This window comes from Procambarus clarkii, chromosome 46 (assembly GCF_040958095.1).
Source record: "Procambarus clarkii isolate CNS0578487 chromosome 46, FALCON_Pclarkii_2.0, whole genome shotgun sequence".
Taxonomy (NCBI): Eukaryota; Metazoa; Arthropoda; class Malacostraca; order Decapoda; family Cambaridae; genus Procambarus; species Procambarus clarkii.
Window position 1 is genome coordinate 21,544,328 of NC_091195.1, and position 12,786 is coordinate 21,557,113.

The 12,786-nt window shown below is 42.7% G+C and overlaps 2 protein-coding genes across 8 annotated transcripts in view; one reads left to right on the forward strand and one right to left on the reverse strand.

The window, feature by feature from the left end:
* Positions 1–12,786, reverse strand: part of LOC123770459 (activating transcription factor 7-interacting protein 1) — a 206,428-nt gene that overhangs the window by 137,827 nt on the left and 55,815 nt on the right. The window lies entirely within an intron of this gene.
* Positions 5,409–12,786, forward strand: part of LOC123770583 (rab11 family-interacting protein 3-like) — a 9,277-nt gene continuing 1,899 nt past the window's right edge. Inside the window, exon 1 of the mRNA XM_069301581.1 lies at positions 5,409–5,431. Within this exon, the coding sequence (XP_069157682.1) occupies positions 5,409–5,431 (23 nt within the window). The remainder of the gene's footprint in view (positions 5,432–12,786) is intronic.

Consider the following 12,786-nt stretch of genomic DNA (forward strand, 5'->3'; position numbering starts at 1 on the left):
GTTATGTCCCTTATGTGTAGTGGAAGCGTGTTGAACAGTCTCGGGCCTCTGTTGTTGATAGTTCTCTCTTGAACACTGTGAGGGGTCGGCCAGTTATGTCCCTTATGTGTAGTGGAAGCGTGTTGAACAGTCTCGGGCCTCTGTTGTTGATAGTTCTCTCTTGAACACTGTGAGGGGTCGGCCAGTTATGTCCCTTATGTGTAGTGGAAGCGTGTTGAACAGTCTCGGGCCTCTGATGTTGATAGTTCTCTCTTGAACACAGTGAGGGGTCGGCCAGTTATGTCCCTTATGTGTAGTGGAAGCGTGTTGAACAGTCTCGGGCCTCTGATGTTGATAGTTCTCTCTTGAACACTGTGAGGGGTCGGCCAGTTATGTCCCTTATGTGTAGTGGAAGCGTGTTGAACAGTCTCGGGCCTCTGATGTTGATAGTTCTCTCTTGAACACTGTGAGGGGTCGGCCAGTTATGTCCCTTATGTGTAGTGGAAGCGTGTTGAACAGTCTCGGGCCTCTGATGTTGATAGTTCTCTCTTGAACACTGTGAGGGGTCGGCCAGTTATGTCCCTTATGTGTAGTGGAAGCGTGTTGAACAGTCTCGGGCCTCTGATGTTGATAGTTCTCTCTTGAACACTGTGAGGGGTCGGCCAGTTATGTCCCTTATGTGTAGTGGAAGCGTGTTGAACAGTCTCGGGCCTCTGATGTTGATAGTTCTCTCTTGAACACTGTGAGGGGTCGGCCAGTTATGCCCCTTATGTGTAGTGGAAGCGTGTTGAACAGTCTCGGGCCTCTGATGTTGATAGTTCTCTCTTGAACACTGTGAGGGGTCGGCCAGTTATGTCCCTTATGTGTAGTGGAAGCGTGTTGAACAGTCTCGGGCCTCTGATGTTGATAGTTCTCTCTTGAACACTGTGAGGGGTCGGCCAGTTATGTCCCTTATGTGTAGTGGAAGCGTGTTGAACAGTCACGGGCCTCTGATGTTGATAGTTCTCTCTTGAACACTGTGAGGGGTCGGCCAGTTATGTCCCTTATGTGTAGTGGAAGCGTGTTGAACAGTCTCGGGCCTCTGATGTTGATAGTTCTCTCTTGAACACTGTGAGGGGTCGGCCAGTTATGCCCCTTATGTGTAGTGGAAGCGTGTTGAACAGTCTCGGGCCTCTGATGTTGATAGTTCTCTCTTGAACACTGTGAGGGGTCGGCCAGTTATGTCCCTTATGTGTAGTGGAAGCGTGTTGAACAGTCTCGGGCCTCTGATGTTGATAGTTCTCTCTTGAACACTGTGAGGGGTCGGCCAGTTATGTCCCTTATGTGTAGTGGAAGCGTGTTGAACAGTCTCGGGCCTCTGATGTTGATACCTGGTTGATGGGGTTCTGGGAGTTGTTCTACTGCCCAAGCCCGGCCCGAGGCCAGGCTTGACTTGTGAGAGTTTGGTCCACCAGGCTGTTGCTTGCGGCGGCCCACATACCCACCACAACCCGGTTGGTCCGGCACTCCTTGGAGGAAACTATCTAGTTTTCTCTTGAAGATGTCCACGGTTGTTCCGGCAATATTTCTTATGCTCGCTGGGAGGATGTTGAACAACCGCGGACCTCTGATGTTTATACAGTGCTCTCTGATTGTGCCTATGGCACCTCTACTCTTCACTGGACCTCTGATGTTTATACAGTGTTCTCTGATTGTGCCTATGGCACCTCTGCTCTTCACTGGACCTCTGATGTTTATACAGTGTTCTCTGATTGTGCCTATGGCACCTCTGCTCTTCACTGGTTCTATTCTGCATTTTCTTCCATATCGTTCACTCCAGTACGTTGTTATTTTACTGTGTAGATTTGGGACCTGGCCCTCCACGTGTATATTATTTGGTATCTCTCTCGTCTTCTTTCTAGTGAGTACATTTGGAGAGCTTTGAGACGATCCCAATAATTTAGGTGTTTTATCTCGTCTATGCGTGCCGTATATGTTCTCTGTATTCCCTCTATTTCAGCAATCTCTCCTGCTCTGAAGGGGGAAGTGAGTACTGAGCAGTACTCAAGACGGTACAACACAAGTGATTTGTAGAGTACAACCATTGTGATGGGATCCCTGGATTTGAAAGTTCTCGTAATCCATCCGATCATTGTTCTGACTGTCGCAATATTTGCTTGGTTATGCTCCTTAAACGTTAGGTCGTCAGACATTATTATTCCCAAATCCTTTACATGTTGCTTTCCTACTATGGGTACATTTGATTGTGTTTTGTACTCTGTATTATGTTTAAGGTCCTCATTTTTACCGTACCTGAGTACCTGGAATTTATCGCTGTTAAACATCATGTTATTTTCTGCTGCCCAGTCGAAAACTTTATTAATATCTGCTTGTAGTTTTTCAATATCTTCATCAGATGTAATTTTCATGCTGATTTTTGTGTTATCTGCAAAGGATGATACGAAGCTGTGACTTGTATTTGAGTCTATATCTGATATGAGAATAAAGAAAAACATTGGTGCAAGGACTGTACCCTGAGGTACAGAGCTTTTAACTGCGCTTGGACTCGATTTTATATGGTTGACCGTTACTCTCTGTGTTCTGTTCGACAGAAAACTGAGTATCCAACGTCCTGCTTTACCAGTTATTCCTACTGACCTCATTTTGTGTGCTATCACTCCATGGTCACATTAATTTAATGCCTTTGCGAAATCCGCGTATACTACATCTGTATTCTGTTTTTCTTTTAATGCCTCAGTGATTTTGTCATAGTGGTCAAGTAGCTGTGAGAGGCATGATCTTCCCGCTCTAAAACCATGTTGGCCTGGGTTGTGGAGGTCATTGGTCTCCATGAATCTAGTGACCGGACTCCTGATCACTCTCTCAAATACTTTTATGATGTGCGATGTTAGTGCAACTGGTCTATAATTCTTTGCCAATGCTTTGCTCCCTCCCTTGTGTAGAGGGGCAATGTCTGCTACTTTAAGTGCATCTGGTATCTTCCCCGTGTCTAAGCTCTTCCTCCACACTATACTGAGTGCCTGTGCTACTGGCACTTTGCATGTCTGTATAAATATTGAATTCCATGAGTCTGGACCCGGGGCCGAGAGCATGGGCATATTGTTAATTTCTCTTTCAAAATCTGCCACGCTCGTGTTGATATCAGTTATATTTACAGGGGTTTGAGTATCATTCATAAAGAAATTGCCAGAATCTTCCACTTTCATGCTGAGTATCGGAGTGCTAAACATGTCCTCATACTGCTTTTTTAGGATTTCACTAATTTCTTTGTCATCCTCAGTGTATGAACCTTCACTAATACGAATAGGTCCAATACTGGCAGTGGTTTTCGCTTTTGATTTAGCATATGTGAAGAAATATTTTGGGTTTTTCTTTATTTCTTGAATTGCTTTCTGTTCTAGTTGTCTTTCTTCAGTCTGACAGGAATGCTTCAATCTCCCTGTTTAAATTATTTTCTTCTTTGTATGGCGAGTCGTGTCTGCTTAAGCATTTTCGTTAATTTCTTCCTCCTTTTGTAATGTCGTCTGCGTTCCCTTTCTACACTGGACCTCTTTCTGGCTTTCCTCAAAGGAACACGTTTCAGACAGACTTCATATGCTTCAGAAGTCAGTTTTTTCTATTCCTTGTGTCGGATTTTTATTCCTTAGAACATTTTCCCATTGAATGTTTGTAAGTTCCCTGTTTATTTTCTCCCAGTCCATCCTCTTATTATTAAAATTGAATTTATTAAATAGCCCTTCTCGCTTGTTGTCGCCTCTGATGTTGATAGATCTCTCGGAGTACCTATTGCACCTCTGCTCTTCAACGGGGGTATTCTGCACATCCTGCCATGCCTTCTGGTCTCATGTACTCACCTAGTTGTGCTTGCGGGGGTTGAGCTCTGAATCTTTGGTCCCGCCTCTCAACTGTCAATCAAGCGGTGTACAGGTTCCTGAGCCTACTGGGCTCTATCATATCTACACTTGAAACTGTGTATGGAGTCAGCCTCCACCACATCACTGCCTAATGCATTCCATCCGTTAACTACTCTGACACTGAAAAAGTTCCTCCTAACGTCCCTGTGGCTCATGTGGGTACTCACTTTCCACCTGTGTCCCCTTGTTCCCGTACCACCAGTGTTAAACAGTATCTTTATCAACCCTGTCAATTCCTGAGAATTTTATAGGTAGTGATCATGTCTCCCCTTACTCTTCTGTCTTCCAATGTCGTGAGGTGCATTTCACACAGCCTTACCTCTTAGTTCTCTAAGTAACTCATGCCTCTTAGTTCTGGGACTAGTCTAGTGGCATACCTTTGGACTTTTTCCAGCTTCGTCTTGTGCTTGACAAGGTACGGACTCCATGCTGGGGCCGCATACTCCAGGATTGGTCTTACATATGTGGTGTACAAGATTCTGAATGATTCCTTACACAGGTTCCTGAAGGCTGTTCTGATGTTAGCCAGCCTCGCATATGCCACACATGCTATTCTTTTTATGTGGGCTTCAGGAGCAACCCGTCCTCTTAAAAATAACGTCACTTTTGGCTGGTATGCGCGCTATGGCCAAATTTGGACGTAATTTGAAATGAAATGACTCACAAAAGTGACGTTCTGTTCCGTTTTCTGTTTGAGTCGTCCGGCCCTCCTCGGACAGCTTAGAAGAGGAACTTTCAATTAACGTTTTTCATAACGTTTTGAAACTTTATGAGAATTTCCTGCCCACCTAACCTATCAGAGGACCCTTAACTTACCCTTGTTGAAAAAAAAATCCCAAATTTATTTTCAATTTTTTTTTCATTTTCAAATTACGTCCATATTCGGCCATACGGGCAAACGGCCAAAAGCGACGTTCTTTTTAAGAGGACAGGTTGTCAGGAGACAGGTTTGGTGTGATATCAACTCCTAGATCTTTCTCTCTGTCCGTTTGACGAAGGACTTCATCTCCCATTCTGTATCCTGTGTCTGGCCTCCTGTTTCCACTGCCTGGTGGTGTTATGGTGTTATTTGTATGATGTTATTTCTGTGTGCAGGTTTGGGACCAGCCCCTCTAATATTTTCCACGTGTAAATTATTATGTATCTCTCCCGCCTGCGCTCAAGGGAGTACAGATTTAGGCTCTTTAGTCGGTCCCAGTAATTTAGATGTTTTACTGAGTGGATTCTAGCAGTAAAGGATCTCTGCACGCTCTCCAGGTCAGCAATTTCTCCAGCTTTGAAAGGTGCTGTCATTGTGCAGCAGTACTCCACTCTAGAGAGCACAAGCGTTTTGAAGAGTATCATCATCGGTATACCATCTCTAGTGTGAAAAGTTCTTGTTATCCAACCTGTCATTTTTCTTGCAGTTGTGACGGCTACTTTATTGTGTTCTTTAAAGGTAAGGTCTTCCGACATGAGTACACCCAGGTCCTTTACATTGCCTTTTGTTTTTGAATAGTATGGTTTTGTGGAGTTATGGGGAAGATACACACTAGAAGGTGAAGAAAACGACGACGTTTCGGTCCGTCCTGGACCATTCTCAAGGCGATTCTCAGGACAATCGACTTGAGAATGGTCCAGGACGGAGCGAAACGTCGTCGACCCTTCACCTTGTAGTGTGTGGTCTGGTCAACATATGGGGAGGATATGAACCCTTCAAGCAAACTGCCCCCGCCATCAAGAAGTAGTGCGGGTTGACTGTTCTGTATGTAGTCTTCGTTTTAAAATTTCCGTTTTTCTCCCTCTTAGTGCCGGAGCTGGAAGATCACATCTTAACTGAACATCATGTTCCTATGACCCATTGGAAGACCTCATTAATATAAGTACATAAGAACAAAGGTCCGAAGGTCCAAAGTTTAAGTCTCCGTGGTGTAGTGGTAAGACACTCGCCTGGCGTTCCGCGAGCGCTATGTCATGGGTTCGTATCCTGGCCGGGGAGGATTTACTGGGCGCAATTCCTTAACTGTAGCCTCTGTTTAACGCAACAGTAAAATGTGTACTTGGATGAAAAAACGATTCTTCGCGGCAGGGGATCGTATTCCAGGGACCATAGGATTAAGGACTTGCCCGAAACGCTACGCGTACTAGTGGCTGTACAAGAATGTAACAACTCTTGTATATATCTCAAAAAAAAAAAAAAAAAAAAAAAAAAAAAAGGTAACTGCAGAAGGCCCATTGGCCCATTCCAAGCAGCTCATATTTATAACCATGGATTAATCTAGGATTTTCATATCGCATGAAAATCCTAGAAAATGTATGGAAAGTGCCTGATAATATTTTCTTACTGTAGACTGTTGATGGTAAATCAATGAACGAGGGTTCGTTACCTGGATTTTACGTAGAGTGGGTTCACGGAGTTCTTCTACTGCCCAAAGTCCGGCCTAGGGCCAGGCTTAACTTATGAAACTTGGTCCACCAGGCTGTTGCTTGGAGCGCCCCGTAGGGCCACATATACACCACAGCCTGGTTGGTCCGGCACTCCTTGGAGAGAATTGTCAATACTTGTAGAAGTTCACTTTTGTTCCGGCAATATTAATTTATGATTTGTATGCTTGCTGGGAGGGTGTTGAACAGCTGTGGACCTCTGATGTTCAGCGTTCTCTGTGCCTATGGCACCTCTACTCTTCACTGGACCTCTGATGTTCAGTGTTCTCTGATTGTGCCTATGGCACCTCTACTCTTCACTGGACCTCTGATGTTCAGCGTTCTCTGTGCCTATGGCACCTCTACTCTTCACTGGACCTCTGATGTTCGGTGTTCTCTGATTGTGCCTATGGCACCTCTAATCTTCACTGGTTCTATTCTGCATTTCCTTCCGTACCTTTCGCTCCAGTATGTTGTTATTCTACTGTGTACATTAGGGACCTGGCCCTCCAGTATCTTCCATGTATATATTATTTGGTATCTCTCTCGTCTCCTTTCTAGTGAGTACATTTGGAGAGCTTTGAGACGATCCCAATAATTTAGGTGTTTTATCGCGTCTATGCGTGCCGTATATGTTCTCTGTATTCCCTCTATTTCAGCAATCTCTCCTGCTCTGAAGGGGGAAGTGAGTACTGAGCAGTACTCAAGACGGGACAACACAAGTGACTTGAAGAGTACAACCATTGTGATGGGATCCCTGGATTTGAAAATTCTCGTAATCCATCCGATCATTTTTCTGGCTGTCGCGATATTTGCTTGGTTATGCTCCTTAAACGTTAGGTCGTCAGACATCATTATTCCTAAATCCTTGACATGCTGTTTACCTACTGTAAGATCTGATCGTCTCTTCTACCCTGTATTTCGTTTAACTTCTTAATACCTGGAACTTAACACTGTTAAACATCACGTTATTTTCCGTTGCTCAACCGAAGACTTTGTTGATATCAGCTTGTAAGTTGACCAGACCACACACTAGAAAGTGAAGGGACGACGACGTTTCGGTCCGTCCTGGACCATTCTCAAGTCGATTGTGAGAATTCTCACAATCGACTCACAATTCTCACAATCGACGGACCGACGGACCGACTCACACACTAGAAAGTGAAGGGACGACGACGTTTCGGTCCGTCCTGGACCATTCTCAAGTCGATTGTGAGAATTCTCACAATCGACTCACCGACGGACCGACTCACAATCACAATCGACTCACAATTCTCACAATCGACGGACCGAAACGTCGTCGTCCCTTCACTTTCTAGCGTGTGGTTTAGTTAACATCTTTCAGTCCCGTTATTGTGACTCCTCGTCTGCATAAGCTTGTAATTTGTCAGTGTCTTCAACAGAAGTAATTTTCATGTCTATTTACGTCACCATCAAAGGATGACACTAAACTGCGATTAGTATTTTTGTCTATAGCTGATATAAGAATGAGAAAGAGCACTGTTGCAAGGACTGTGCCTTGAGGTACAGACGAGGGTAGACATAGCCTAAGGTTCTCTATCCTTGTGACAGATGTATTTTATTGTCTCAATAAATGTAATTGAACTGAGGTACAGGGGACGGGTTCACGAAGCAGTTACGCAAGCACTTACGAACCTGTCTATGTTTTCTAAATCTTTGGCGGCTTTGTTTACAATTATTAAACAGTTAATGAGCTCGGAAGCACCAGGAGGCTGTTTATAACAATAACAACACTTGATTGGCAAGTTTTTCTGCTTGTAAACTGTTTAATAAATGTAACCAAAGCCGTCAAAGATTGAGGAAAGATGTACACGTTCGTAAGTGCTTGCGTAACTGCTTCGTGAATCTGGCCCATGGCAGGTTCGTAAGTACTTGCGTAACTGCTTCGTGAATCTGGCCCCTGGCAGGTTCGTAAGTACTTGCGTAACTGCTTCGTGAATCTGACCCTTAGCAGGTTCGTAAGTACTTGCGTAACTGCTTCGTGAATCTGGCCCCTGGCAGGTTCGTAAGTACTTGCATAAGAACATAAGAACAAAGGCAACTGCAGAAGGCCTATTGGCCCATACGAGGCAGCTCCTATCTATAACCACCCAATCCCACTCATATACATGTCCAACCCGCGCTTGAAACAATCGAGGGACCCCACCTCCACCACGTTACGCGGCAATTGGTTCCACAAATCAACAACCCTGTTACTGAACCAGTATTTATCCAAGTCTTTCCTAAATCTAAACTTATCCAATTTATACCCATTGTTTCGTGTTCTGTCTTGAGTTGATACTTTTAATACCCTATTAATATCCCCTTTGTTATGTCCATTCATCCACTGTTATAGGTAAAAAGAGAGCTTGGTACAAAAGGATTAAAAATGGGGAGGTCACTTTAGAACAGGAATTCGTACAACTGGTTAGAAATGTTAAAAAAGAGATAAGGAAAGCAAAAAGAAACTATGAAGTTCGCATAGCAGGGCAAGCAAAGACAAATCCTAAAGGGTTTTTTCAGTTATATCGTACTAAGACTAGGGAAAGGATAGGTCCATTAAAAACTGATACAGGTCAAATAACAGATAGTGATGAAGAGATGAGTAGTATTTTTAATAAATATTTTGTATCTGTATTTACTAAAGAGGAACTTAACAATATGCCTTCAGCCGAACAAGTCTATGTGGGTGGGGACGAGGACAGGTTGACGAGTTTAGCAGTTACCAGGGAGGATGTTCTTAAACAAATAGTAAAACTCAAACCAAACAAATCCCCAGGGCCGGATGAAGTGTTTGCCAGGGTGCTTAAAGAATGCAAAGAAGAGCTTTGTGACCCACTGTCAACCATATTTAATAAATCAATAGAGTCAGGCAGAGTGCCAGAGTTTTGGAAAGTTGCTAATGTGATACCAGTTTTTAAGAAAGGAGATAGATCACTTGCGTCTAACTATCGACCAATTAGCCTAACGTCTATTGTGGGAAAGTTACTCGAATCTATAATAGCAAATAAAATTCGTCTTCATCTTGAAAAACATAAATTAATAATTGAGTCTCAACATGGTTTTATAAATGGCCGTTCATGTTTAACAAATTTGTTATCTTTTTATTCTAGCATTGTTGAGGCAGTTGATAGTGGTAAGGATTGCGATGTTGTATACCTTGACTTTAGCAAAGCTTTTGATACAGTGCCACATGAAAGACTGATTAAAAAGATAGAGTCTCATGGTATTGGGGGTGCTATATTAAGCTGGATTAGGGCATGGCTATACCAAAGGAAACAGAGAGTTAGTATAAATGGAATCAAGTCAGAGTGGGAAAAAGGCGAAGAGTTAGGGGTGACATGATAGAGGTTTACAAGTGGATGAATGGACATAACCGGGGGGATATTAATAGGGTATTAAAAGTATCAACACAGGACAGAACACGAAACAATGGATATAAATTGGATAAGTTTAGATTTAGGAAAGACTTGGGTAAATACTGGTTCAGTAACAGGGTTGTTGATTTGTGGAACCAATTGCCGCGTAACATTGTGGAGGTGGGGTCCCTCGATTGTTTCAAGCACGGGTTGGACAAGTATATGAGTGGGATTGGGTGGTTATAGAATAGGAGCTGCCTCGTATGGGCCAATAGGCCTTCTGCAGTTACCTTTGTTCTTATGTTCTTATGTTCTTAAATGTTGTAAGCGGAGTGCCTCAAGGCTCTGTCCTGGGACCTCTGTTGTTTATAATATATATAAATGATTTAGATTCAGGTTTGAGTAGCAACATTTGCAAATTTGCCGATGATACGAAAATCGGTAGGGAAATTAATTCGGAGGAGGACTCACTATCACTTCAAGTTGATCTAGATAGGGTTTTGAAATGGTCAAAGGATTGGCAGATGCAGTTTAATGCTGATAAATGTAAAGTTCTGAGGTTAGGTAATGATGATAGAGTTACAAGATACGAGCTAGATGGTGTTGTGATTGCGAAGTCGGATTGCGAAAGGGATCTGGGAGTTATGATTAGTAAGAATTTAAAACAAAAGGATCAATGCATAAATGTTCGTAATAAGGCAAATCGGACACTTGGATTTATTAATCGCAGCGTTAGTAACAAGACACCTGGTGTGGTTCTCAAGCTATATCTTGCTCTAGTTAGGCCCCATTTAGATTATGCAGTTCAGTTTTGGTCGCCATATTATAGAATGGATATAAATTCACTTGAACGTGTCCAGCGTAGGATGACTAAGTTAATTCCCCAAATTAGAAATCTTTCATATGAAGAAAGATTAACAAAGCTTAAGTTGCATTCACTGGAAAGGCGAAGAGTTAGGGGCGACATGATAGAGGTTTACAAGTGGGTGAATGGACATAACAAGGGGGATATTAATAGGGTATTAAAAGTATCAACACAGGACAGAACACGAAATAATGGGTATAAATTGGATAAGTTTAGATTTAGGAAAGACTTGGGTAAATACTGGTTCAGTAACAGGGTTGTTGATTTGTGGAACCAATTGCCGCGTAACGTGGTGGAGGTGGGGTCCCTCGATTGTTTCAAGCGCGGGTTGGACAAGTATATGAGTGGGATTGGGTGGTTATAGAATAGGAGCTGCCTCGAATGGGCCAATAGGCCTTCTGCAGTTACCTTTGTTCTTATGTTCTTACTTGTAAACCTCTATCATGTCACCCCTAACTCTTCGCCTTTCCAGTGAATGCAACTTAAGCTTTGTTAATCTTTCTTCATATGAAAGATTTCTAATTTGGGGAATTAACTTAGTCATCCTACGCTGGACACGTTCAAGTGAATTTATATCAATTCTATAATACGGCGACCAAAACTGAACTGCATAATCTAAATGGGGCCTAACCAGAGCAAGATATAGCTTAAGAACCACACCAGGTGTCTTGTTACTAACGCTGCGATTAATAAATCCCAGTGTCCTATTTGCCTTATTACGAACATTTATGCATTGATCCTTTTGTTTTAAATTCTTACTAATCATAACTCTCAGATACCTTTCGTAATCCGACTTCGCAATCTCAACACCATCTAGCTCGTATCTTGTAACTATCATCATTACCTAGCCTCAAAACTTTACATTTATCAGCATTAAACTGCATCTGCCAATCTTTTGACCATTCTAAAACCCTATTTAGATCAACTTGAAGAGATAGTGAGTCCTCTGAATTAATTTCCCTACCGATTTTTGTATCATCGGCAAATTTGCAAATGTTGCTACTCAAACCTGAATCTAAATCATTTATATATATTATAAACAACAGAGGTCCCAGGACAGAGCCCTGAGGCACTCCACTAACAACATTTTCCCACTCTGACTTGACTCCATTTATGCTAACTCTGTTTTCTTTGGAATAGCCATGCCCTAATCCAGCTTAATATAGCACCCCCAATACCATGAGACTATCTTTTTAATCAGTCTTTCATGTGGCACTGTATCAAAAGCTTTGCTAAAGTCAAGGTACACAACATCACAATCCTTACCACTATCAACTGCCTCAACTATGCTGGAATAAAAAGTTAGCAAATTTGTTAAACATGAACGGCCATTTGTAAAACCATGTTGTGAATCATTTATTAATTTATGTTTTTCAAGATGGAGACGAATTGTATTTGCAATTATTGATTCAAGTAACTTTCCCACAATAGACGTTAGGCTAATTGGCCGATAGTTTGACGCAAGTGATCTATCTCCTTTCTTAAAAATTGGTACCACATTAGCAACCTTCCATGACTCTGGCACTCTGCCTGACTCTATTGATTTATTAAATATGGTTGACAGTGGGTCACAAAGCTCCTCTTTGCATTCTTTAAGCACCCTGGCAAACACTTCATCCGGCCCTGGGGATTTGTTTGGTTTGAGTTTAACTATTTGTTTAAGAACATCCTCCCTGGTAACTGTTAGACTAGTCAACCTGTCCTCGTCCCCACCCACATAGACTTGTTCGGCTGAAGGCACAGAGTTTAAGTTCTTCAAATCTCAAAAAGATTTTGCGTTTTACCTTAGACTTTGGGGAGTGTGTTGTTGAAATGTGTGTGTGAAATGTTTGATAGTGTTATAGGCTACTGATATTGTGAGAGCCGCGGGGGGGGGGGGAGGGAGCAGGGAAGGGAGTGAAAGAGGAGAGGAGAAGGGGAAAGAGGAAAAAGGGGGGAAGAGTAAAGGAGGGAGACCAACAGAGGCAGAACTAGGGGGCGCAGGTAGACCCGGGCACCGCCGGATAGTCCACCTTAGCACTGACTAAACCACAGCAGTTGAACACAAGGCAAGAATCTTAACACGTTACAAATATTGTGCCAATCTTTAACATCAGAGGAAGACCTTTTGCGCCAAACTATCCTCTTAATTACTTTAACTTCCATTGCTTTGATAATTGCTTGACTCAAGAATCTCAAAACCCACTTATGGACGTCTGGGACACAAGATCTATAATAACAATGTTTATCCGAGCATGGAGGCCTGATACCTAGGGCTAGTCTTACT